The 26,667-nt window shown below is 41.0% G+C and overlaps 1 protein-coding gene across 2 annotated transcripts in view; it reads right to left on the reverse strand.

Moving 5' to 3' along the window:
* Positions 1–21,695, reverse strand: part of SCGN (secretagogin, EF-hand calcium binding protein) — a 36,178-nt gene extending 14,483 nt beyond the window's left edge. The window contains exons 1-6 of one of the 2 annotated variants that reach the window (XM_004693328.2): positions 21,379–21,693; positions 20,395–20,465; positions 15,972–16,064; positions 10,926–11,015; positions 4,646–4,702; positions 4,148–4,225 (exon numbers count right to left, since the gene is read on the reverse strand). In XM_004693328.2, the coding sequence (XP_004693385.1) occupies positions 4,148–4,225; positions 4,646–4,702; positions 10,926–11,015; positions 15,972–16,064; positions 20,395–20,465; positions 21,379–21,460 (471 nt within the window). In that variant the 5' untranslated portion in view covers positions 21,461–21,693. Of the gene's footprint in view, positions 1–4,147; positions 4,226–4,645; positions 4,703–10,925; positions 11,016–15,971; positions 16,065–20,394; positions 20,466–21,378 lie in introns of both variants that reach the window. The other variant, XM_012732960.1, reaches the window with a different exon arrangement.
* Positions 21,696–26,667: the final 4,972 nt, after the last annotated feature.

Below are 26,667 nucleotides of genomic sequence, written 5' to 3' on the forward strand. Positions count from 1 at the left end.
CAAGTTTTGGAGACAGATTTGGGTCTGAAATTCCAAGCCACTGTTATCATATTTGGCCTATTTAAACAAGTGTGCAAAACAATGGTAATTCATTACAAATATTGAATAAATAAATGAATGAATAAAAAGAAGTGAGCTATCAAATCATAAAAAAAATATGGAAGACACGTAAATGCCTATTTGTTTAGAAATGAGAGAAGCCAACCCAAAAGTCTGCATAGAATATGACTCCAGCTACCAGGCATTTGTGACAAGGTAAAACTATGGAAACAATAAAATGATCAGTGGTTACCAGGGTTTGGGGTTGGGGGTAGAAGGTAGTTATGAATAGACAGAACACAGGATTTGGGGCTGGGAAACTACATGATACTGCAGGATACATGATAAATGTGAAACGCTATAATGTATAATTGCATATTTTATATATATATAGGCATATACATATGTACATTAAATGTGTTCACACCCAAAAAAGTGCCCAAAACTAGGAGTGAAGCCCAAGGTAAGCTTTAGGCATTGGGTGACAGGTATGAATTGCTCTCTGGTAGGTAGGGATGCTGCTAGTCAGAAGATGAAGCATGAGTGGGAGCAGAAGTATGTGGGAACACTCCATATCTCCTACTCCATTTGCTGTGAATCAAAAACTTCCCTGAAAAATTAAGTCTGTGAGAAAAAATGATTTAAATAAATATTTAGATCATAAAGGTGCCCTCCCTGGTGGTGCAGCAGGTTAAGGCACAGAGGTTAATGCTCAGCACTGCAAGCCAGCTGCAGCCTCTTCAGTGAGAGTTCAATCTCTGCCCCGGAGGTGACCCACATGGTGCAGCAGACCTCTCCTGTCTCGCCCACTGCTCCCCTCAGCTGTGTACTTCGTCAATCTGCCTGTTCTGCTCCCCGCTCTGTCTGGTGAATCCTCTGATGAATCCTCTCACCGCCCCTTCACCTCTGGCCTGTACCCCAGTTCTGTGTGCATAAATAAATAAATAAATACATCTTTTTAAAAGTTTAAGAGAGGGCTTGATAGGATGTTTTGGGATTACTCTGAGACCTTCTTACTGTTAGTCCAGAAAAAGCATCTCAATCTTAGCCTAAGAAGAAGAACCTAGTGATCTGAATGTTGAATCTCAAGGTCTTGTCTTGCTCTGATTTGCTCTGCTCTGTGTCCTCAGCTGTCTAGCTCTAGTCCTCACTCCAGGCTTGGTTTCTCCTTTCCTGCTCCTAACTCTGATCATCAGCTTGGTATTCCAACATCCTGTCTCTCTTTGCCTCTGAGCTTAGCATAGCTCAGCTCCACTGCTTCATGTGATCTTCCTGGTTGACTTTCTGCAATGTAGGGTCAATTAAGAATCACAGAGGACTGAGCTCATTGTTTCCAGCCACGCTGGAGGGTCTGGTTTTAAAAGGATTGGGGGGTGGTAGATACTTTCAGAGTAGGAAGCATTGTTTGAGTAAAGTTGGGTCTATGCAAAATGGTGAATTATGCAATTTGCACTCCATGAGGACTTCAAGAGACAGCAAGAGCTATATGAGGCTTGAGGGTCACAAGGAATGCAGACAAACTAAACTGAGGTTGTCATGTTTATTCACAGGTGACTTCTAGCTAGTAGCTAAAAATTCAGTTCGAATTTGTATTAAAGAGCTGTCTGTACACCAGGTCTTGACTGAGTACACAGATTGTATGTTGCCCTTACCCTGGAGAGGTCACAAGCTGGTGAAGCACAAGACCCAGAAAGAGTGTCAGCATTACTCTGGATTCCCAACTGATTGGTCAGAAAATCCTACTAGGGCCCTCCCTGGTGGTGTAGTGGGTTAAAGGGCAGCACTATGAAGCTCTCTGCAGCCACTGCAGCACCAGTTTGATCCTCGGCCAGGGAGGTGACCCACATGGCAAGGCAGACGGCTGTCTCCTGACCTGCCTGCTGCTCCCCTCAGCAGTGTATTTCAGTGGATCTGCCTGTTATGTCCCCATTCTGTCTCTGGTGAATTTTCTCACCTACTATACCTCTGGCCTGTACCCCAGTTCTGTAAGCATAAATAAATAAATCTTAAAAAAAAAGAAAATCCTGGGCCCTCCCTGATGGCACAGCAGGTTAAAGCACAGCAGTAAGAAGCTAAAGCCACTTCAGCAAGAGTTCGATCCCCCGCCCTGGAGGAGATCCATATGGCGCAGCAGACCTCTCCTGACCCAGCCGAGGCTCCCCTTATAGTGTACCTCGACGATCTGCCTGTTCTGCTCCCCATTTCATCTCTGGTGAACCCTCTCACTGCTCCTGCACCTCTGACCTGTACCCCAGTTCTGTATGCATAAATATATCTTAAAAAAGAAAGAAAATCCTAATGATCCTATTTTCAAAATATGTCAGCTCTCCTCTCTTCCGTTACCTCACCATGTGTGGAGGTCTGTTGACCTGTGTGGTCATAATAGTCTCTGAATAGACAGACCTTCCGCACTTCCTCTTTTTCAGCTGTTCTAACACAGCAATCAGATCAACATCCACCTCACATAGATGGAAACTTCAACTTCTCACCATGACCAAACAACCCCAATATGGTCTTACTGCACCCCAGGGGTCCTGTGCTTGCAGTACACATGGTTCTTCTCAATATCACCTTCTTGAAACCCTTCCTGGCCATCCTCTTCCACCCTGCGTGTGGCCATCCTAACCCCCTGAAGACACTACCATCTCCTTCCTGTTCACTCTACATTTTATTTTTTCCACAACACTCACTACCCTCCATTTCATTATAGAATGTGTTAGGTTTATCACTGGGTGTCAGTCTCTCTTATGTTTTCTTAAGCTGAATTCCCGGTGACTAGAATAATGCCTGGGGTGTAGCAGGTGTCAGTGAGCAATGGCAATTGAGTTCAATGGAAGTCTCTGATGATAAGACAATGATACGCCCATTAATCTACAGGAGCACAGACAGGGCACTTTGGCCCACTATCAAGGATGTTCTGGAAGATCTTCTAGGGCAAGATAATGTCTAACTGAATCTTGAAAGACAGGCATGAATGGGGAAGGAAAGGAAGCGCTGAGTTATGTAAAAAGTCAGAAAGGAATGATTTATGATTATAGTTGGAGGTGGAAGAAGTGAGGAAGACTCAGAATCAAAGATATTAAAAGAAGTACAAGAAATGTGCTGGGGATTCTCAAGGCAAGTATTTGGTGTAGCACATGTTTTATGAAAAAAAAAATTTTTGAGATAACAGCACCCCTTGCTACTAACATTATGTTAAATCAATGTTAGGGAGAGAACTAATCTTCCTGACAGTCTGTCCCGAGGTTCCTGTATAATTTCCTTTCTCATATTGTTTATTCTGTTCAAGCATTTCACTGGAACTAGGTTCAAAGGAACCTAGGGATTTTCCTGTAGCTGGGAACTGGCTTCTTGCTTCTAGGGGGTTCCCCACTTCACTCTTAATTGCTGAACACATAATGATTCTGCATTTCAAATATCATTTTGTGCGCTACTAAAACATAGTAAATTATTTCCTTAATTGAGATCATGTCTTAGGGTTTGATTCTGACTTGTCCCAGTTTTTCTGCAGTCCAGGTCACTTACAAGTTGTCATAGTCAAGAGCTCTTTCTTCCTGTGCAGAGTTGAGTCTGACTCAGGCAATATTCAGAAAAGTCAGAGTCCAGAGAGTCAGAAGCATCCAAGGTTGAAAACCAAGAGAGCTCAGCTTTTTAACCCTCATTTTATAGATGAAACAAATAAAGTTAAGAGGTTTGACAATTCTCCAAGGTCACATACCTAATCAGTGGCAGAGATGGGTCACACTCTCCTGTGTCATTGACTCTCAACTGCTCTAAATCTATTGGCAACCTCGATAAAATCATTCACTGTAGCAGGAGGTGGGGCCCTGTATGTTGGCTTCTGACTGTCTGGATCCATGTTTTTGCTTCTGTGTGACTTTGATTAGCGTGGAGGTTATTGTCCTGGTGTTTACATCAAATTTCTCCAAGGACAGGTGAAGAGTTTTCTGTCTCAAATATATGCAGTCCAATCTCAAATTTAGATAATGCAACTCAAATTTGGAAAATGTTTTCCAGGCTGAAGGTGTGTGTGTGTTTATTTTGTTTGGGGGTCCTGAGGAGACAGGGGAAGCTGTCCTCATGGAGATCCCATTGTTCAGTTACTTACCATGGTGCCAGTATATTCTTCCAGTTTGGCCTCAGAAATGACCTTTTCCTGGTGAAGGAACAGATCTCGAAGGAAGTTCTGTGACCAGACAAGAAGACTTATGCTTTATGTAGTAAACAAATAACTCACAAAGATCTTGCAGCTCATTTTCAGAAGTGTGGTTCATTTTTAAAAAAGAGGAAATAAAGTGCTTTTAGCAAGCAATAAGTCCAAGAAAGGAGGGCTGTCACTGTTGGGAGAGCCTCCTTGGAACCAAGAGAATGGCTCCAGGCTTGAACAAGTTGTCATAAATCCCCAATTCTTTCTCTTTCCCAGAGAGAGAGAGCAAGGTTACCTGCACTTCCTAAATCTTCTAAACATCAATATATTTTTATAAGTAACAAATTCAAGTCCACGTTTCTTGAGCCAATTGCAACTTAACTCATGATACACATATATCACATTCCCGGTGATGGGCAAGCTAACCCTTACCCAGCAGCAGATCCCAGCAACACTTACACGAAGCTCAGCAGCTGATATAAAGCCGCTGCTGTCAGCATCATATTTACGCCAAATCTGAAATACACAAAAGTCATAAGCCACTGGGCCTCAGAAATTGGGGAGTGACTCAGGCTGCTGTCTAGCATGCTTCAACATCCAAAACCCCTACTTAATGAGGTACAAATGAGACTTGCATGTGGACTTTGAGGCTTTCTCTACTGATGGCAGTTTTGGGGGCTGAACTCTCTAGAAATGAACCATTGCACACACTGGGACTTAGTTGGGAAGATGACAATGCAGGAGCTGAGAAAGATTTGGGGGAAGCTCAAATTGGGAAGCCATGGAGGCTTGGACTTCAACTTGGAGCAATATGGTGAACTAAGAAACTTCCTCGGTACTAAATACCTAAAAATATAACTGTAAATAGATGGTAAATTCTCCTTTAATGTCATGAGTAGACTCTTGGGAACTGTGACTTGAAGCAAAACAACCTATAAGGAAAGCAGGTCCTCAGAGGATGTCTTGTCACTCAACATCAGTAGGGACTAGTTTTTCTCTTCAACTTTCTAACAAAACGACACTCAGCAAAACAATGTTCATCGAGAATCTGCTGTGCCATCTGTATGCTCGCTTATGACAGATATGGAGACTGAGGCTCAATGCAAAGAATCACAGGTCCTTGCAAATCTACCGAGTGACACCAAATAAAGTTCTTTAAGCACCCATGGAGAACAAACTTCAGACTGCTATGGATCTTAAGGCCCAGACCAGAGGTTGGGATGTGGAGACTGAGGACCATGACAGAGAATTACCAGTCTTTCAAATCTACCTAGTTACATCCTAGAAATAATTAACAACAATTAACAATTCCACAAAGAGGTGTCTGTTCCCCACAGGAAGAAGATGATAAAAATACAAGATTGTCTCACCTCAACTCCCTCAAATTCAATGCTTGCTAATCGCCGTGTGTCCATGCTGGTGTTCTTTTCTTTACTTCCCATTTTATAGTTAACCTGCCCTTTTGGATAGAACTGAGTGTCTCTGCCTCATGGGGAAACTTGCCATTTGCTGCTGAAAGGGTTGCTGTTGAGACTTTTCCCAGAGGAACCCCAAGGACCCCTGTTTCTGAACCAGTACCTCTTTGAGCAACATCATTTTCCACCTGAATTATGTCCACCTGAATTGTGTCATAATTTTACTACAAATAAGCCATTGGGTGGTCAAGATTTTCATGTGAATATTCAACCGGCTTTCTTTAAGAACTAAAGAAAAGAGATTTCCAGGCAAACAAAGTCGGGTTTATTTCTCACGCATTCATAGAAAAGAAGACTATGGAGAAGGAAAATCTGGGATAAAGAAGAAATGATGACTCTGGGAAACATGGATAAACTGAAATGAATTTGACATCTATAAGATTTTTTGCAGATGAGAAAACAAGGGAGAGATGACAAACTGGATGAGAATTGCATGGAAGCTGGTATGTTAGAAGTAAAATGTCTTAAGGTGAAGGGAAGGATAAAGATATGAACATAGAATTTCTTAAAAATCTATAATAGGTATAAAAATTTAAATATTACAAAGGAATTCAACACGGGTGACTTGGTGATGGGAAACCCACGGGGATTACAATTGAGATGGAAAAAAAATGTACAAAATGATGTAAAAATAAACTTTTGTAAATAATAAATAAATAAATAAATAAATAAAAAGGAATTCAAAAATCTATGGTATCTCTTTGAATACAGACAAAATTGACAAGCTAGCAAGGAGGAGCAAGAATGGAGTACGTTTTAAAAAGACTCCATGATGTCATTTCTTTTCCTTTTGTTCATGATTACTTAAGACTACACCTACCCTAACATTTTAAAAGACAAAAGATGTATAAGATATGAAGAAAAACTGGGGTATCTAACATTTTTTCTGACTCTAAAAGTAACTCATTTCTTTGACAAAATTAAACACTAAAAGAAACTATAATCTCTAGAAATTCCTACCCCAGAGGTAATCTCTTATCACTTCTGTTTTCTTTCTATCATATTTCTTATTATATACATGACAAACTAAACTGGAAGCATAGTGTCTAGACACTTGTGTAGTCTATTATTTTCACTTAAAATTGTCTAAAAGTATGAAATCTTGCCAAGTGCAGCAATGTAAATGGGCTTGAGGGCATTTGTGCTGTGTAATGAGTCAGACTGAGAATGACAAATAACATGATCTCATTGATTTGTGGAATCTGAAATAAGTAGAAAAGCCACACTCATAGTTACAGACAACAGATGGGTGGTAGCAGGTGGTGATCAGTGAGTGCAAAGAAGTGAATTTACAGTTATTAAATAAATACATTGTGGGGGTATTATGTGCAGCATGGTGACTATAGTTAATAATATTGCATTGCATATTTGATGAGGATTCTTACAGTTTTCATCACAAGAAATAAATCATAACTAGGTATAGAGAAAGACATTAACTTAGACTTTGGTAATCTCTGGGCAATGTGTACAAATAGCAAGTCATTATTACATGTACCAAAGCTAATCATTATATGTCAATTATGTCACAGTATGATGACTAGATTTAAAAATTAGGTCCCCATTCCTCAGCCAGCAGGCAATTTGGGGCGCCAGAATGGATAAAGGGAGTGGATGGGACAGCTGTGGGGTTTTGGATATTACACTCATGATCCAAAAGATGATGACCCCCTGTGCTAATTCAGATCATCAGCCAGGACACACACAAGACTAGTCACACTGACCAGTCAATGAAGCCTAGAGTATAAACAGAGCCTCAGAACCCTCGCTCTGGGTCCTGCAGGCCTCCCCTGTCTTGACTGCTGCTTCCCATAAACAGTCTTCGTTAGTAGATAAACAGTATTTCTGGAATTATTTTAGATGCAATTAAAAAGCCTTTGAAAATGTCATTTAAAATAATGTATTATTGTGATTCTATAAACAATTAGAAAAATATAAACATGAAAACAATATAAAAATCACCTAAAATTCTAGTATTCACAAACAGCCAGTATTTATCTTGCTTGCATTTTCCCTACTCAATTATTTGTGCAGGTGTTAGGGTGAAACATTTAGAAATAGTTAAGATCATATTGCATTTTGCGGGTTCAGTGTCTCAAAAAGAATTTATCTAGTAGGCTTTTCTTACTAAGTCTAGATAGGCCTCCATCATCTTCTGTCGAAAGTTGAGGTCCATGAAGGCCCCATGAGCCCTGAGATCTATGATTGTTACTTAAGGCAGGTTGTTTTGAGCAGTGTGGTCCCTGGAGGCCAGGAGAAGCTTCTGATTTTGCCCAAATTCTTTGGCCAGCCCTAATTCTAATCAAAAAAGATAAATTTCTATGTCCTAAATTTCTACCTTTTCCTAATCAGAATATAACCAGTGCTCCCCCTTTTATGACCTAGAAAAATGTAGTTTGGGGAGTGGTCTCACCAGTCTTGGGCTTATCAATACATCTGCTCCAACTCTAAAAATCTCTTTACTCTTAGTAAATAGCCTGTCTGTCATTTGAAGTCATCCCTTCTCTGTCCTTTATGGCCAGGTTGCCAAAAGCAGTATAAATACTCCTGGTCTGCTCCATGCTTTAGAATTTAGTCCTGTGTGTCATTAAATTGATTTCTTCTCCTTTGTTCACCCCACTGCTGCTGTCTTGATTACTCATCTAGCCCAAGACGACCCCAGAGGGTACAGGATGATCTCTTTTGTGCCTGACAATATATAATCCCATTTCATAATATTTTATTTCTCTCCATGTCATTAAGGATTCTTTGATGATTTGATCTTTAGTGCTAAGTAATGATCCACAAAGGGGCTTTTAAGTCCTGCATCTCCAGTGATACCACTTTGAAGAGGTGTAAGGTTCAGTGAGTGTGGTCTTAGGTCACCTCGGAGAGAAGTTTTGGCAGCGTTCCTGTTTCAGCGGCACACAGCAAGTCTGCCCAGGAGAGGAAGCTGTTCGCACAGACACAGGCAGGCAAAGGGGACATTTTAAAGGACAGGTGAATTGTGTGTTCCAGCACAATCATGGGCTGCAGAGCAGCATCTATTCCTTTTTGGAATAACTATTGTAAATGAATCACTTCTAAGTGTAACCAGGTTGATTTGCAAGGTCTGGTGGTTCTCCACAGTGGACCTCAATCTCCATACCCCACCCCTGGTCAGAACCTCTGGATACTTTCCATAGAATCCTATTCTTGGTATAACTGTTGGGGCCTGAGGATTTTTCACTATGGCTGGTTTAACCACTCTGTTAGTCACGTCCAACCTCACCTCCAGTTTCGGGTCTTGGAATCCCTCCGTCCTAAATTTTCTACTCTCAGCTTCCATCGCTTAGAACAGCCCCCAGCACACTTCAATGCAAGTGCTTGGAAATATTTGTGGAATGAATGAAGGATGAATTTCTCAGGATTCAACTAATGTTTCCTGCATTGTTAAACATTTATTTTTGGTTTTAACTAGAAGTAACACTGCAATGTTGAATGAACCTTGTATAAAAGTTTGCGTACCTCTCTCATTATGTGCTTGAGATAGATGCCTGGAGACGCAGGATTAAGTAAAAGGCTAAAGATTTTTTAATTAACTCTAGAAAATATAATTTTAAAATATCCCATTTACATTTTTGCAAAATTGCTTTCCATAAAATTACTCCACTGTGCATCACAGTGACAGCGTCTGAGCAGCAATCTCAGGGCTTCCCTACAAGCTCTGTGAATGTGAGACCAAAAAAAGCTGAGTGAGCCTCCTGAGGGAGGTCTATGACCATTACTTTTAAAAATGTAGATTGTTTTCAGCCGATAGTAAGGCCCCCAAGCCTAGAAGATTCTATTCTTGCTTAAGTCTTTCACCTTTCCTTAATCAAAGAGATTGTCCTCCTTTTAAGCACCTGCCCTTTCCCTCACTGGAAAAGCAACCAAGTGTCCCCCAGGTTTATCAGTAAACACCCCTTCACCATCTAAGACCCTTATCTTTACTCTCAGGCTAGTGATGAGAGGGGTGTCTGTCAGGTGATATCCTGCCTGGCAGGTGACATCTCCACCCCTCTATTCTTGATGCTTCAAGTCCCCAAATGCAGGATAAACATTCCTCATCTGCTCCATATTCTTTATAATTTACAATCCTGTAAATTCTGCATATGATATAGAAATGAAGCATTTGTCACTCTGCCCCACCAGAGGACAGTGAGAGCAAGCTGGCGCCAACCTAAATCTCCCCCAAAACTCTCCAGGGGCTTATGTCACAAGAATGAGAGGCAGACTGTTGCCCATTCTCCTCTCCCTCCCATACTGCATTGTTACTGGATAAATATCCCCACCCTCTCCCAAAGAGCAGACCTACAGTGGTCTTTCAGTCAGGAAGGAGTCTGCTGCCTTTTCCTCAAGCTTTGTTTCCTTTTATTGGTTTAAGCATTCATCATCACAAATGTATGTTAATAAATTGACTGCTTTTACTTTGCTAACTGTCTGATTGCTAGCTCAATTACTCCTCTAGCCTGAGAACGCAAGACATGTGGGGTGATTTCCTTTGCACCCTGGCACCACTTAGATCAAAATTACTTGTTTATAATTTGCATCTCTTTGATTATCAGCACATACATATTACTCATTCAAATTTCGTCACTGTTCACTCTGAGTAGATGACTTCCAAGTGTCCTGAGGTAAATAAATATTTAGTGCAGAAAGTTGCTAAGTGACTATCTCCTAAATCAGGATTTGATAACAGTTTCTAGAAAGGGACCCTGCAGGCACTATCTATCTCTTAATTTGGCCTCTCTGGCCCTGGAGAAACACTGCTCTATCTTCCTGGGTATTTTTTCACCTACAGATAGTAAAACCTGGAGGATAGAAGAGGAGATAAGAAGACTCATTGATTCAACCTTTAGCTTTTACTCAAATACAATCATTGCGAACAGATCTGCTGCCTGGATCTGAAATTTGATAAGTCATGTTGGGCTGTACGGTGCCTTCAAAATGAGAATGAGTCGACATTTAAAGAAGTTCCACATGGAGTCTCGATGTCTAGACAGCATTCTCAGAAGCAGCTGCTCATTAGATCCCCAGGGCTTCCGGGGGCATGTGCTGAGTTTCCCCCTGGCTCCACCCACCACATTCCTTAGACAGCATAACTGCCTGGGCCTGTATAAACTTTCCTCTAGTCTGGGGCACAGGAGTTTGTCAGCTGAGGGGCACATTAGGTAGCTGGGCAGGGGTGGTGGCTGCTGTAACTGGTGCCCCGGATCCTGGTCTCTGCTTAACCCTCATCCTCCATAGAGACACAGCCAAACACTTACCTGCATAAACTCTACGCTGCTGTCCAAGGGGGATTCTTGGCGGAAGAACAGGAGAAAGTTTTCATCCTCAGATAAGAACAGGCTGGCTACCTAAAGAAATGGGGAGAAGAAGTAGCTTCATGGTACAGTACCTCTTCCTTGAGTCTTTATTCGAAAGTCACCTCAATGAGGTGTTCTCTGGCTCCTTGATTAACACTGGACTTCCAGACACTCCTTATCCTCTTCTTGTTTTCTATGTCTTCATTGAACTTATCATCTTTCATACTATACTAAGTCTCTGGCACATGAAAGTGCTCAAATGATAATTTGTTGAATGGGAATAGTTCTTTCTGCAACAAGGATAATTTTTCATTGGTCTAATGATAGTCTGATAGGCTTACTTCCTAGAGTCATAGTTTACCAGGAGGGAGAAATTATGCTGTTATATTCAACTGAAACTCTAAAATAAAGACTGTACATTAAGACAAAGCATTAATAGCAAAAATAGAGAAATAGTCAACACTAGTCAGTGCTCGCTGGGCTAAAGGCACAATGTCATATATTATAAGTCAGAAAGGGTTTGGGAGGTCGAGGATGGGGAGCCCAGATTGCAGTTCTATGCTCTTTATTATCATTTTTGTTTCATTGATTCTTTCAAAGAGTATTGTATCCCCATTAGATATGAAATACTATCTGCCTTCCATGAGCTTACAATCTAATAATCCTAAAGAATACATGTGTTAGTATTAGTAACTAGCGTTCCAAGTCTCCAATATTAAATTAACTCTACAGTTATAATAGAAAATAAAAATAGCAAGTAGTTCTGACATGTGCCATGAATTCATTGTTCTAAATTCTTACCTATCACTTCATCCTAATAACAACTTATCAAATACGTGATACCCCATTATTCTCACTGCTCATTAGCTAAAGAACTAGGCTACACAGAGAAAAGGAATTTGCTTTGTTATGGAGTTATTAAATGGGGGGTCAGGACTTCATCTAAGGCCACACTTTTAACCTCTGTGGTATATATGTTGAATACAATAAAGTAGTTTACTCTGTTGCTATATACAAAAGCAGGAATGATGGTTGCCTGACTTGATTCTTGAGTGTTGACTATTTTTATTCTTTTACATTGTTTGTGTCTCTAGGCTGTACTAGTGGGTTCAATTCAAACATCCAGCTTTCTATGTGAGCAATGTCTATTGATTTACTTCCCTCACTCATAGGAACATAGGGAATATCTTCTTCCCCTATGTGATTCTAACACTTGATTCAGCATGTAATTGTGCTTGGCCACAATTGTGCTTGGGTTCACCGCCAAGCCTGGGACACTGCAGTATATACTACTTGCTTTCCAAATTGGCTTCCCTGAGCAATGACCCTTTCTTCTATAGCCAGGTAGTTCTCAACATCTTTTGCAATACACAAAATGAGTCCAGAGCAATACCTGGCAAATGGTAAGGGAGATTAGCTCACTCTCCCAATAATAATCTCACTGGGGGCCCTCCCTGGTGGCGCAGCGGGTTAAAGCACAGCACTAAGAAGCTTAAGCCACTTCCGCATGAGTTCGATCCCCGCCTGCCCCGTAAGAGTCCACATGGCGTGGCAGGCCTCTCCTGACCTGCCCGCTGCTCCCCTCAGCAGTGTACTTCGTTGATCTGCCTGTTCTGCTCCCTGCTCTGACTCTGGTGAAGCCTCTCACCCTCCGCATCTCTGCCTGTACCCCAGTTCTGTACGAATAAATAAATAAATCTTAAAAAAAAATAATCTCACTGGATTTGGGTCATCTCAAGGACACCAAACATGAATAAAAATCGCTGTCAGACACTGACTACCTTCTACCTGGCTGGCATTGGCATTGTGTTTTATTTAGCATCTCACTTAATTCTCATGCCAATCCTTCGGGTAAATAAACTCTACTAATGGTCTCCTTTTCCTAACAGGAGGCAGGTAAGTGATAGGCTTTAGTGGGGATCTGTGCCACTGTGATATCCATAAAAAAGGTAGGTTCCAGTTTCCCTGTGCCATACAAGGAAGGGAAGCGCTCAGCAGGGAGAAGTTAGAGAAGACAGAGAGAAGGAAGGAAAGGGATCAAGAAGCCCTGGAGAAGGCACACGGAGCAGAGAGACTTGTGAAGACGGTGCACTTGCTTCTTGGCCCTGGGCTTGTACCAGAGACTTGGAAGACTGGGAGGAGACACTTGAACGAGACAGAATGTGGGTGAGAGACCTGCAGGGAGGCTGACAATGGCAGCCTTGGCCTATATATGCATTTGACTTTGCTCCTTTCATCCCATACTTTTCTGGCCCCTTCTGCCCCTTATTTGAGGGTCCCCACCAGAAGATGCCTTAGACTTGTGGCAAGCTTTCGGGCCTCAGTGGCACTGTGTTGCGGCAGGAACTTGGTTGTCACTTTGAGGTGAGAATGTGATAAGGACACGGCAGACATGGAGCAGGTTTGCAAGGCCAGACTCTGCTGCTTGTGTGCAAGTTTTGCGCCATTTATTCAAAGAGCACAGGCTAGCAAACGCTGGCCATGTGACAGTGGAATGTGGAATAAGAGGGTGGGATAGGAATGGGGGACAAAGTTTCACAAGGGACAAGGAAGGGGAGATTGTGACCATACATCAAGAGCCATTTGCGACAGCAAAGTATGATGTTAACACAGGCAGAGTTAACCCAAGACCACCATGGAGTCAGTCACCTACCTAATCAGGTCAACAGCGGTTTAAGCTTCCCAGGGCCTGCCTCGTGATATGAGCTATCTGTCGGTGGTCAAAGAATTCTCTGCTGTGATTTACAGATAGCAAGTAGGTCACAACCCTGCTTTGGGCCAACCCTGTTTGGTTGGGCATTTACCCACAAGGGAATAGGTAACTTTAGTTGCTTCATGGGGAAACTACTTTAACTCTATTCTTTCTCTTCTAGCTATATCACACACTAATTTTATTAAACTTCTTTTTATTGGAGATCTTACATACTAAGAGTATATTTGTCTATATGTGGCAGATGGGAGAACCTATTTAAAGCAGACTGGTTTGGGGGTCCCAGGGTGCCCCTCCTTCAGCCCTATAACAGATCTAAATTCCTTCCCTGGTACTTGCCTATTATTTGATCATGTGCCTCGATTCTGCATTTGCAGCATGCAGATGATAGCTATGATATGCTGGTGCTCACATGAAGACTAAAAGTAAAATGAGGAACTACCTGTTAAATGTTTAGCGATGTTCCTAGTACATATTAAACACTCAGTAAATGGTAACTGCTCTGTTGATGAAGAGGATGAATGGAGACTCAGACAGATTATACAATTTGGCCAAGTTTTTATACCATACCAAAGGATTATGTTTTCCACCCATGCAAGGAATGTGAAATGTTCTCCAGGACTACGTGTTTTCTCATATGGAATGTCACAGGCTAAGTAATCAAATTACAAAGCAACTCATTGGTCCGAAATGTTTAGATCCCACACTGTCCTCAGTTTTGATTGGAAAGACACAAACAAATCAAATACACAGACCATCCCATAAACTCAGTTTGGTTCTCAGTTGTAATTGCTTCCCCATCTTTTGTGAAAATATCTAAAATGGATTAAGGTGAACTGAGTGTTATGTTACCACCTATAAATGGAGAAAGTGAAATAGTTCATTGTGCCTAGAATTTGACTACTCCTTCAGCTCACAGGCTCAGGCAGCTTCAAGGAGACTTAGAATGATACATTCCTATCCTGCCAGCTTCCCTACAAACAACAACCTAAGTATGTTCATTTGCAGGACTCCATGACAATAGCTTGGATATCAGCTATTGCCGAGGTCTCAATGGCTTCAGGAAGGTGTACCTGTTATTAGTAAGATAATGGTGGAGCGCTTAGTTATTCACCATATGTCATTCATTCCTTTATAAAGTCAGCAAATAGTAAATATTTATATTTTGCTAAATAAATATTTAATAATATTTGCTAAATACTTTCTGTCAGATTCTGGGGGCTAGACAATATAACAACGAACATGTAGTCTTGACTGTTGTGGGAATTTCTAACTTGAGGCTACTGCTTACTTTTCCATTTTTGTATGAACTATAATGCATGAAATTCTGTTATAATTGTTGGTTACAGATATAATTTTTGCCTTTGAATAAAAATTTGTCAACAACTACATTCAAAATAAGGGCTTAGTTTATTGGCTTGCTAAAAAAGCAGCTTCTTAGTGACAGTTCTTGTAACTTACATAACTGAAGAAAAATGCTTTCATTAATATTCACTGTCTAAGTATGAGGTCGTCAAGACCACCAGTTCTCCAGGTTCCAGGTAATCTGTCTAGAAGGCAGTTTTACTATGGAGTGAACATCTTGGTTTCAGATTAATGAGTTTCTGTATAGATGACTAACTGTATGCTATGAACATAGACAGGTTCAAACCCACAGAGGAGTTACACTTATACCAACACCACATACTGGCCACACGGTGCTTGGAAATTACCTCAGTTTTGTCATCAATAAAATAGGGATAATATCCCATGTCTTTCTTCTACAGTTATATTGGGGGGATAGAAATCCTTTCTCTACTCTATACTTCTTTGTCTCTAGAAGAAAAAGGTATGTTCAGGTTACAGATACACTATGCAAGGTACTGCACGTTCCATATGTTCCTTCCAGTTGCTCATTGTAAATAAAGACAGCTCCTGAATGCTTTGTGTTTAGTGATCTTTCCAACCTCCACTGGGAGCTGATGCTGAAGTCGAAATTCATTTACTGTCAGTAAGTCGTTTCTTACATCAAGGTTCAATTTGAACAGGACAGTGTGCAGAGATAAATGTTGGATCAAATAACTGAAAGGCCTCCTGTGTATCAGTTCTCTATAAAATAAACATAGATATTGACTGACCTGAATAAAATGATGGAAGAACCATATGCTCTTTATTACTAAGCAGATGAAAAAGGAGAGTTGATCACTTTAAAAACATTATCTGGGTCAAATAACCATGAAATTTAAGATTTTCATCATCTTTCAAAGGAAATTCTAGCCCAAGAGAAGAGGCAAGAAAGGCATGGTAGTGAAGGGTACCTCTTGCATCTGTATGCGGCCATCTTCAGCGACACGGTGGGTAGCCATAAATTGCTGTTTCAACTTCTGTGCATTTTCTTCCATGACTGCTTCCTACAAAGGGCCAGAAAGAGTCACCTGAAAGCCACTGGGATTCCAACATGGAGTTGAGACATCAAATATTCAAAGTATGTAGACCTATGTTTGTCAGTCTAACCTGGAAAGCACATTACTTAGCTATTTAAAGCTGTTGTAGAAGAGAGAAGAGTGATGGGGACTTGATAGCAAAACAACCAGTAATCAGAATCCTGACTAGGTAAGATTTACAACTAGTGAGCTCCTAAAATGTGAATGACGAGACATTTAGAGACTTAGAGTGTTGAAAGAAACAATTTGAACATCACTATGCATTTTTTTCTGGGACAAAAACTGTGTTCTTTATATAATATATATCTGTAGGTAGATATAGGTAGGTAGATACAGATAGATATATATAGATAAGATAGATACTGTTATTATAGATATAGTATATATGATATACAGATATACTACATAGCTATTATTGTTATCATGGATATGTATATAATCTATATACCTATAATTAGAATATATAGACATTAGCTATCTAAATATATCTATCTATATCTGTATATCTCTTTCTATATAACTACATATATCTATATATTATTTATTTATCATGGATATACAGACTTTTCCCCCCAAGAACTCAGAGGTTTGGTTCCATTTTTAACTGAAAAGTTCAGGTCTCTTAGGTCCCCTAGTTTGCCATAACTCATTTTCTTAATCTCCTTGGAATTTTTGAGGAAAAAAAATAGCTCAAAGGGGAAAATAGTTAAGAGAAACCAAAGTAATAAAGCAATTATTGAATATGCCATCTCCCTTCATCTACAACTTTTCCCCATATTACACTGCTTTTCATGAGGGAACTGCAGGGTTATTTCAGGGAAAGATGACACCTTCCATCAAGGAATGGAGAATGAATTCTGAAGCAGGGCTTGTAAGTCACATGTACTCAGTGTCTGATTCTGAGTCTCCAGACTTGAACAGTCATGCTCATTCTCCTCAGAACCATCAGGCTATTCATCCAACTGGGTTTCCTCATTTGACCACCCACTAAATATAGAGATTAGCCTTGCTGGTCTTGGCACCAAAGACCGTGTATATTTGTGATCCGGTGTATGGGTGGAACAGGCACCACGCAGAAAAAGCATGATGGAAATCACTCAACAAGTTGGACTTCTCAAATAAAAGATCCCCTAGGGCAGCAGTCATTTCTGTGTCTTAAATATATTATATGTGGAATGAATAAGTGATTCTTTGTGTCGGGTCGGGCATTCCCAAAGGAAGTTAACAAACTTAGACTATATCAGTGGAAAATTAGATTTCAAAGTAACAGAAGTTTGCAGTCAAAGGAGCCCTAGATGGATTCTACATGCCATCTTTATTTGGAAGACACAGAAACTTGAATTTTGACTCAATGTCTATGATTAATCCTTAGACCTGAAGAAAAAGAGTTTAGGGCTCTCTCATAATTTTCCATAAGCATCAACCTTGCCCACCTATGTAAGGCTGGAGCAGGGGGCTTAACCATCTCTGCAACAGGCCCAGGATGAGATGTGACCTGCACGCTAAAGGCCTTTAGCAGGCACAGAAATTCAAGCGCAGGGACAGCCCCGCAGATGCAGACCTGGTCAGAGCCCAAAGATTAGCATTTGAAAAGGAAAAGGCCGGGAACTGAAGGGGGAGGGAGGTGAGTAACAGCAGCAGAAAGAACAGCTGATGGTTCTATTAAGTCAATCCCCTCAGAGCTGGGAGGAGCAGGTAATTACCCGCAATCTGACTGCTCGGAGACTAACCACAGGCACTGGCTGTAAAAACCTTAAAATTCCTTCTTCCGGGTTTTCAGGGGCCTGCTAATCAGGGGAGGAAATTAGAGCTATTCAGGCCTCTGAGAACTACTTGCCAATCCTGCTCACCAAAGTGAGGGCCTGCTGGTCACCAGGGTGGGATGGGGGAAGCTTCCTTGCTGTTAATTCTCCACTCCTCGGGCACTGATTAAAACTGGGCGGCACACCAGAGGCAGTATCCCCGCTGAAGTGTCTTTCACTTTGACATCCTAAACACTTAGGGCCTACTCATTTCTCAGCCAGGAAATAGGCCAGATGGGGGCCAATCTCTTAAACATGGCTGCTCAGGTAGAATAGGGTGTCCTGAAAAGCTCCCAAGGATAAGGTCTCAGCATTTTGAATAATCACAAGGGCAGCTGATACCACATCCAGTTAACAGTTTATATGTGTAGGATAAGTGATATGGTCAAGCTTTCACAACTCTGGCCTCTGGCTATCACTTGCAACCTTGAATGCGGGAGGCGCTGGGGAGTGTGGGCAGGGGGCTTGCATGACCATCCTGGAAAGATGGAGTAGGGTGTGGGCATGAGTGAGTGTGCACACCTGAGCCCGATGGATGAGGTTGAGGGCAGTTCCACACACAAATCAGCTAGGGCAGAATAGATGAGAGAGGACGAGTGACGAGAGAGGCAGGACCACGAGTTAAAGCCAGAGAGAGCCCTAAGAGCCTACAGATTCTGTGGGGTTCTGGGAGGCCTGCCAGCCTCCTGGCTCCGCAGCCCCCTTGTCTACTCTGCGCCCAGTAGAAATCCCCAGAATCTGGGGATTTCAGTTTTTGTTTATCGCCCAGTTTATTCCAAGTCTTTGGATAGTTCTGCTTTTATCTTTTTTTTTTTTCTCAAATACTCCTGACATGTTTGACAAAATGGCATTTGATTCATGGGTTCCAGAATGCCATGTGCCTTCACAATCACAGCAGTCAGTGGGGGCAAGGTAAAGAAAGATAAAGGAAGGGAAGATAACGGATGCAAAGAGGAGAGGAGAGGTGGGGAAATGATCAAAGGAAAGAAATGAAGGGCCAAGGGAGAAGAGACAGAGACAGAGAAAGAAGTAGAAGGCATGGAGAGAAAGGACAGTGAGAGAGCTCTGAGAAACAGGATGACCAGAGATAAAAAGAGAGAGAAGGCCCTCCCTGGTGGCGCAACGGGTTAAAGCACTGCTGTAAGAAGCTTAAACCAGTTCCACATGAGTTCGATTCCCGCCTGCCCCAGAGGTGACCACATGGCGCGGCAGACCTCTCCTGACCCGCCCGCTGCTCCCCTCAGCAGTGTACTTCGTCGATCTGCCTGTTCTGCTCCCCACTCTGTTCCTGGTGAATCCTCTCACCCTCCACATCTCTGGCCTGTACCCAGTTCTGTATGAATAAATAAATAAATCTTTAAAAAAAAAAAAAGAGAGAGAAGCAACAACTCAGGAGTTAGGGGCTGGTGGAGTGACAGGTAAGAAACGGACAGAGATCAGAGAGCTGAGAGAGATGAACCCCAAAGAGGCCAAGCAGGAAAGTCAAGCGATGCTGTGAAAAGAGAGCTTGAAACACGGGGATGCTTGAAACACGGGGATGATAAACAGAAATAGGCAAAAAAACAAAAGAAACACAATATGAGATGTAGCTGGCAAAGAGAGACCAAGTGGTCCATGAAACTGTTGCAGGAGCTGGCAACCTTTCTCAGAGCTATCCGCTCTTCATCCTCTGGTTCTCCTTGGTGCTACAGAGTTCCTTGTTCCCCTCTTCAGGCTCCTACTTAAAAGTGTGATGCACGTCAATATTCTTCCATGTAAACTTTGTACCTGAGGATAAGTTACTGGAAATTGTACTGTAGCGAGACCTGCTCCCCTTGCCGTGCATTCCCTGATGGGTCTTCCAAGTCCAGTTGGTGAATTTCTATGAGATTTTCCCCTGCTTTGCTACAGGGATGTTCAAAGGTAAATCTACATCTTTCAAGACCAGATTTCTACCATCAAGGAGGAACATGGACTCTAGATAGATTGACTTACATTTATGCCTGAGCTCCAGGTAGGTTGGTTATTTTTTGGCTTGTCATTCACTGAGAAATCTGTAACCTCGTCTAATAAAAATGAATCATGGGGGAAATGATTTTAAATGATTACTTTGTACTCTGCTATCAAAGGTGTGTCAAATGCACTAAACACCCAAGACCCTAAGATCTTTTCCACTTTTATGAGCAAGTGGGCTACCTGATCACCAGGCTTAAATCCATTAGCCAAGACATAACCAAGGAGACCTTCAAAATAGAGTTGTCTGAGTCGACACTTCGGATCTCTAAGTGGATGACAGATGTTACAGTGAAAGTCAATGACCAACATGTTAAATGATACCATTGAACATTTTATGCCTAAATCTTTCCTGTTGCTAGGAGAGGGAGAAAAATTAAATGCATGCAATGAAAAAAGGAGGTTAGATGGAATTAATAGGTACAAATCAACACAATACCTGGAGACTCCTTGTACTTCACTAAGAGACACATAAAATAATGCTTAAGAGCACAACTACTTACATCAGCATTCAGTTTTGTCAACAAGAGGCGAAAGAAAGCATCAAGATCCTTCTCTTCTATGTAACCTTTTTCTGAAGGCAATAAGATATGTATGTATTATCGTCACGGTGTATAAAATAACATGACATTTAGTATTTATTACAATTTACTTTTAATTTGATCATTTATAAAGTCCCCATGATCCTATTACTTGCTATTGCAGTAGCTAATTCCAGCATCTACCTATGGAAGTAGGGATTGGAATAGTAAACACATCTTCAATCCTTTGTGCCAGGGCCATAGGAAAATTTGGGAAAGGAATCCATGAAATATACAAGAATTTTAATCCACAATTAAACAAGACTTTTAGAAAAAAATCCAACCCAAAAGAAACCCAAGCTTGGATAATTTTTACCAATATAAATTTGAATATTAGTCTGCAGAATTATAATACATTTTCAATGTTTTCTTTGTGTTTGTTTAATTATTGATTAAAATCAATGACAATGCGAAGTAGTTCCTTTTCTCTTCAAGCAGTTTTTTGGGGGGAGTAGTGTTTTTTTGGAAGTTGATCAAATTCATCCTCCCTCTCCCTTTGAAAGTGTGTGGGTTGTTCAACAAATCATAGTAAAAATGAGCTGACTCATTACTTCAGATAACTGAGGATCAGCCCACACGCCTCAAATACATAAAATTATGTTTGTCATAATATAGACACTGACTCTCTCTCCCTCTCTCTCTCTCTCTCTCTCACACACACACACACACACACACATCCCACATGCACACAGAGTTTGGGAAGGTGGGACCTCATTCCCACTCTGAACTTCACAAGTATCCAACTGTGTAACCGAATGTCCAATGCCTGTTCAGCATGTCGTATTAACAACGCTGGAAACAACTTTCCAGCGGGAAAGGGGGAAGGGGACACCTTAGCTCCTTTCCTAAGAACCAGGTGCAAAGCCTTTTCTACACCCTAATGTGCAGGCGGCTCCTTCAACTCACCATTTGCATCAAAGTGCAGCCAGACCTGCCAGAAGCCCGCGGCATCCAGGTGCTGCTGCGTGGGTTCTCGAGCGCTGTCCATGGTATTGACCACAAAGCTCAGGCTCGGGCTCGCAAGGAACACTTAAGAGAACTTTTTCAGCAACTACTCTGCGAAGGTTTCTGACACTCCTTCGCCCGCTTCTATGGTTTTCTGAGTAGCTGTCAATGGGGCGGACGCGAGGCCGGCTGGCGAGGCTGCTGGTGGCGCCTTGCTGTCGCCCAGCAGTCCCCAAGCCGGGACCGGGCTCTCAGCCACATCAGCGCTTGAAGCCCAACCCGCTCTTGGTGCGTCGGTCCCTGCCCCGCCCAGCACTCTGTCCTCGCTGATCCACAGGACAGCTATTGTCTGCCTCAGTCTGGTGGGGGATTTAGAAAGACACACTCTGGGGTTGTCTGTGGTTCACTGCCATTCCCCTTAACTTGCCAAACTCCAAATAAACATCTAGTTTAACCTTCCAAAATGAGTCTCAAGGGATTTTCTAAGGGGAGCTCCACCCCCACCTTCATTTAAAGGGTGGAAAGAGGTGTCAGTGTCAGACTTGATTTAGAAATGTAGTGGGGGGTGGGGGGGAGTGAGTTTAAAAGCAGCGACTGTGTATCAAGTCATTGCCAGCAAGTGAACAGACCTTAACAGCAATCACTGAACTCTATTGCACAGGCATGGACACAATAAAGACTTGTAACTAGAGACTCTGAAAGGAACTGAGCTTTAAGGCAGTTCCAATGATGCCATGCTCTGCCAGGAAAAGAGAGGCAAGAGGAGACTTGGTGACCACTGTGGCCTCCAGGTAAAGAATTTAGATAATTGTGTTTGGTTCCTAAGAGTTTCCCTCAGACCAAAAGACAAAACTCATTTGGAGGGTTCTAGAATCTTTTTTTTTCTTTACCTTCCCCCTGGTGGTCCCTCTTTCTAATGATCAGAATTGTTCACATTTAGTGACTGCTTTGAGAAATAGTGAAGTGACCTTCTGACCATGGGCTTAGAAACATTTTGGTAAGGAAACTTGGCTCTTAGGAGAGTTGGGTCAGCTCTCGAACTTCTTTATGATAAGCTGACTCTGTAGTAGAACACATTTATTTTTTTCAAAATGCATGTAAATAAATCATCCAAACTAGAGTGATAAAAAGAATATGCTCCTCACATTCATACAGTCCTAGCTTAGAATCCCCACTCCATCACTCGCAAGATTTGAAACCTGGACCATTAGTTTTCTTCTCTCTGAACCTTGTTGTCACATCTCAAAATGAGAATTATAATATCTATTTTGAGCAGTTACTGCAAAGATCAGAGGCACTCAACACAGTAGTCAGCAAATTAGTGGATATATGATGTTACAGAGGATGAGAGGTAACAGTATTTTTTAGAAGAGGAAGAAAAATATTTAAAGAAAATAAGGAAAAACTGGGAAACTGCCACAGCTAAGAGGAATCTAAGAAGACATGACAGCTAAATCTAATCTTGTGTCCTGGAGGGGACCCAGGGACAGAAAAATTATATTAGGCAAAAACTAAGAAGAGCTGACTAAATCCAGGGAACTTTGTTAATAATTATGAAAAAGTTAGTTTCAGCTTTGCATCATACTACATGTGGTGTTGAGCAAGTTACACCAAAGAAGCCTCATTTTCTTTGCCGGTAAGTAGGGATAATAGTAACATTACCTTGTATTATTATTCTAATGGTTAACTGGGAAAAAAAATAAGTACAAATCTCTCAGCATAGCAGACACAGAAAACAATGTAGATTAATCTAGCTACTAACATGCTGACTTTTCCATTCATACATTTTTCTAAGGTGAATAAACTTCAGAATTTTTGAGGAGGAAAAACAATACTTCTGGGGTAAGTATTGGGTACAAACATTGGTGAACACAGCAGGAAGAGAGGAAAAGTATGTGCAAAGCTGGTATATTATTTTATACAATGTCAATGTCAAGAAGAGTGATCTGTATGAGTTCACCAGGTTGAACACATACTTTCTGATAAATAGTGGAAAAAGGATAAGCAAGGCAAATGTCAGAAGTCATAATCAATAGGAAGATAGTTAAATAAATGACAGTTAACTTATATCATGGATTTGCTATATACACAGAAACTGTAGATTTTATGTCACTGAAGTGACAGAACCTAAGGTTAAGATTAGAAAACAAATTACAAATGTGTGCAAGTAGAATAACCCAATTCTGGAAGACAAAATATATGCTAGTACACATTAAGCAATGTAAAATATACACTAATAATGTCTATCGCTGGAATGGGCACAAGGAATACTCACGATTCCTTCAAATTTAATTTTGATTTTAACTTTGCTATTTGTAATTCTTCCACTTCAACACTTTTTACAGTAAGCATATAAACTTTTTTTTTAGTTGTAAAAGTGGAATCTAGGAAAGAGGGAAAGAAGTGCAGCTACAGAACTTCTGTTTGTTTTTTTGGGGGGTGGGGGTGGGGGTGTTGGGCTACAGAACACACAGAACCCAACACAATTTCAGGAGCCTGGATGTGGGGTTGTAACTTCCACTCAGTGGCCAGTTTTCATTGCTTTTATGTCCAGATCGCTGTCAGACACACTGTGTGGCTAATGCATAGGTACCTTGAAGGCCCTCACAAATGCTCTCCTTTAGGGAAAATCACTCAACCTGCTGAAAGAGAAAAGCATTATTAGGAAGGTATTTGAAGATAATGGATCAGAAGGAGTCACCTTAAAAACAGCCTCACTGGAGGGCCCTTCCTGGTGGCACAGCGGGTTAAAGCACAGCACTAAGAAGCTAAAGCCACTTCAGCTTTAGTTGGATCTCTGCCTGCCCCAGAGCTGATCCACATGGCGCGGCAGACCTCTCCTGACCCGCCTGCTGCTCCCCTCAGCAGTGTACTTCGTTGATCTGCCTGTTCTGCTCCCCACTCTGTCTCTGGTGAAGCCTCTCGCCGCCCTGCACCTCTGGCCTAAACCCCAGTTCTGTATGCATAAATAAATAAATCTTAAAACAAAAACAAAAACAAAAACAGCCTCACTGGAATGGTTTTCCTTCCTGGTAGTGCAGAGGTGGGGGTAGGGTACAGAACCAAAGATGATTTCCCTGAAGCTCTTACCTCCTGCCTAAACAGAGATCTCAGAGTAATGCAAATACAAAGTTGGTGAGAACCAACTGAAACAACTATGCATTTTTTGGATTAATTTAGCCCCGTCCACAGAGATTCTGATTGAAATGGTCTGGAGCAAGGAATCAGCACTGATCTTTTTCTAAAAAGCTCCCCTAAGGATTGTAACATTAGAATCACTGACAAGCTTTTTGCCTCTAAGTTTCCGGCTGCTTGTATTTTGGTCATTTGATTATTTGAATATTGTTTCCCTGAAGGACAATTTAGAAAGAAAAGCCCTTATAAAGAATTAATTTCTTGTTAATATCCTATCCCTTCTCTTTCAAAACGAGATTACAATTTATACTTATAAACCAATTCTAGTAAGTTCTGACAACTGATGGCTGAGTTGTTTTTCTTTTTTATCCATGCTGATTTAATTTTCCCCCACAATCACTTCCTGCTTTTCTCATTAGCATAGTTAATTGATGGTTAGTTGTTTATAATTTGAAGTATTGCTAATTAACCCTGACATGTATTCAATTCTAAGCTAGAATTTTTACATCATTTTACAAGCTCACAATGATACTTAAAACTGCACATATAAATAATGCATTATCTCCCAATAGCTATTGAATCTTTGCATTATTTCCCAATAGATATTGAATATTCACATATGACAGACATCTTAGGGATTATATAGTAGACCTTGGAATAATGTTACATCAGCTCCAGTGAGGAAAAGGAAGGAGACAAAAAGAAATATTAGAGATATGGCCAAGGTTTACTTAAGAAAATACTGGAAATAGAATTAGTTATTTTTAAATAAATACATTTTGTTGCCTCCTTTGTAACACATAAATAATTCATACCTTTTTAAATAATATAGGTCAGAGAAGAAAACCAAAAGATCTCCCCATAATTTCACCACCCAGAGATAACTAATAATAATATATTGGTGAATGTCCTTCAAGGTTTATTTTTTTTTGTATGTGCACAAAAGTTGGATTTATAACTGTAACTTGTTTATTTCCTTTAATATGAAAATGCCTTCAAGTTATTAAATATTCTTGAGTGGTATTTGCATAATTTATGTAACCAATGTTCTGTTTGAACTTTTAAATTGCCCTTACATTTTCACTATCATAACCATTGCTGCAACAGCTAAATATTTGCACATTCTCATAAATATTCCTTTGGGGTAAAATTCTGAATGACAGCTCTCCCTGGTGGTGCAGCGTGTTAAAGTTCAGCACTACAAGCTAGCTGCAGCCGTGTCAGTGTGAGTTCGATCCCCATCCCAGAGGTGACCCACATAGGGCCCAGCAGACCTCTCCTGTCTCTCCTGCTGCTCCCCTCAGCAGTGTACTTCATCGATCTGCCTGCTCTGCTCCCCACTCTGTCTCTGGTAAATCCTCTCACTGTCCTTGCACCTCTGGCCTGCACCATAGTTCTGTGTGCATAAATAAATAAATCTTTCAAAGAATTCTGAATGTATGAAGGTGGGGCTGGATGTCACAAGACACTTTAAGTTCTTCATATACATTCTCCATCTTGATTTTATCCATTTATTCTGCCATTATCCATGGAAGAGAGTAATTCACCCACACACATTAATATTAAAAACAAAATGTTTCAATGGGATTGACTATAAAGTAGAAGTCAATAGTTATTTTATGGCAGTTGTTTTGAGTAGCTGAGGGTTTATTAAGAGATAGGCATGTGTTCAGGTTTGTAATACTTTACTGGCTCATCAACCCCTTGTGTGCTCTCCCCAACAGATAGTACCTGTCACAGTGTCTGGTAAGCAGTGACTATTTAGTACTTTTGTACTGCTCCATCTTTTCTTGATGTATTATATGTCACTATGTTATGGAAAGAGACTCTGATAACATGTAAAAAATGTGCAAAGCCCATTTTCTTTTAAGTATTTAAGGCAGGGAAAAATAGATAACTTGATCGAGAAGATGTGCTACATATACACAATGGAATATTACTCGGCAACCAAAAAGATAAACTCATGCCATTCTTGGTAACAAGGATGGAGCTGGAAGGGATCATGCTCAGTGAAATAAGCCTAAAAGAAAGAAAGAAAGAAAGAAAGAAAGAAAGAAAGAAAGAAAGAAAGAAAGAAAGAAAGAAAGAAAGAAAGAAAGAAAGAAAGAAAGAAAG

The sequence above is a fragment of the Condylura cristata genome, unplaced genomic scaffold, assembly GCF_000260355.1.
Source record: "Condylura cristata isolate star-nosed mole 26May11 unplaced genomic scaffold, ConCri1.0 scaffold00037, whole genome shotgun sequence".
NCBI lineage: Eukaryota > Metazoa > Chordata > Mammalia > Eulipotyphla > Talpidae > Condylura > Condylura cristata.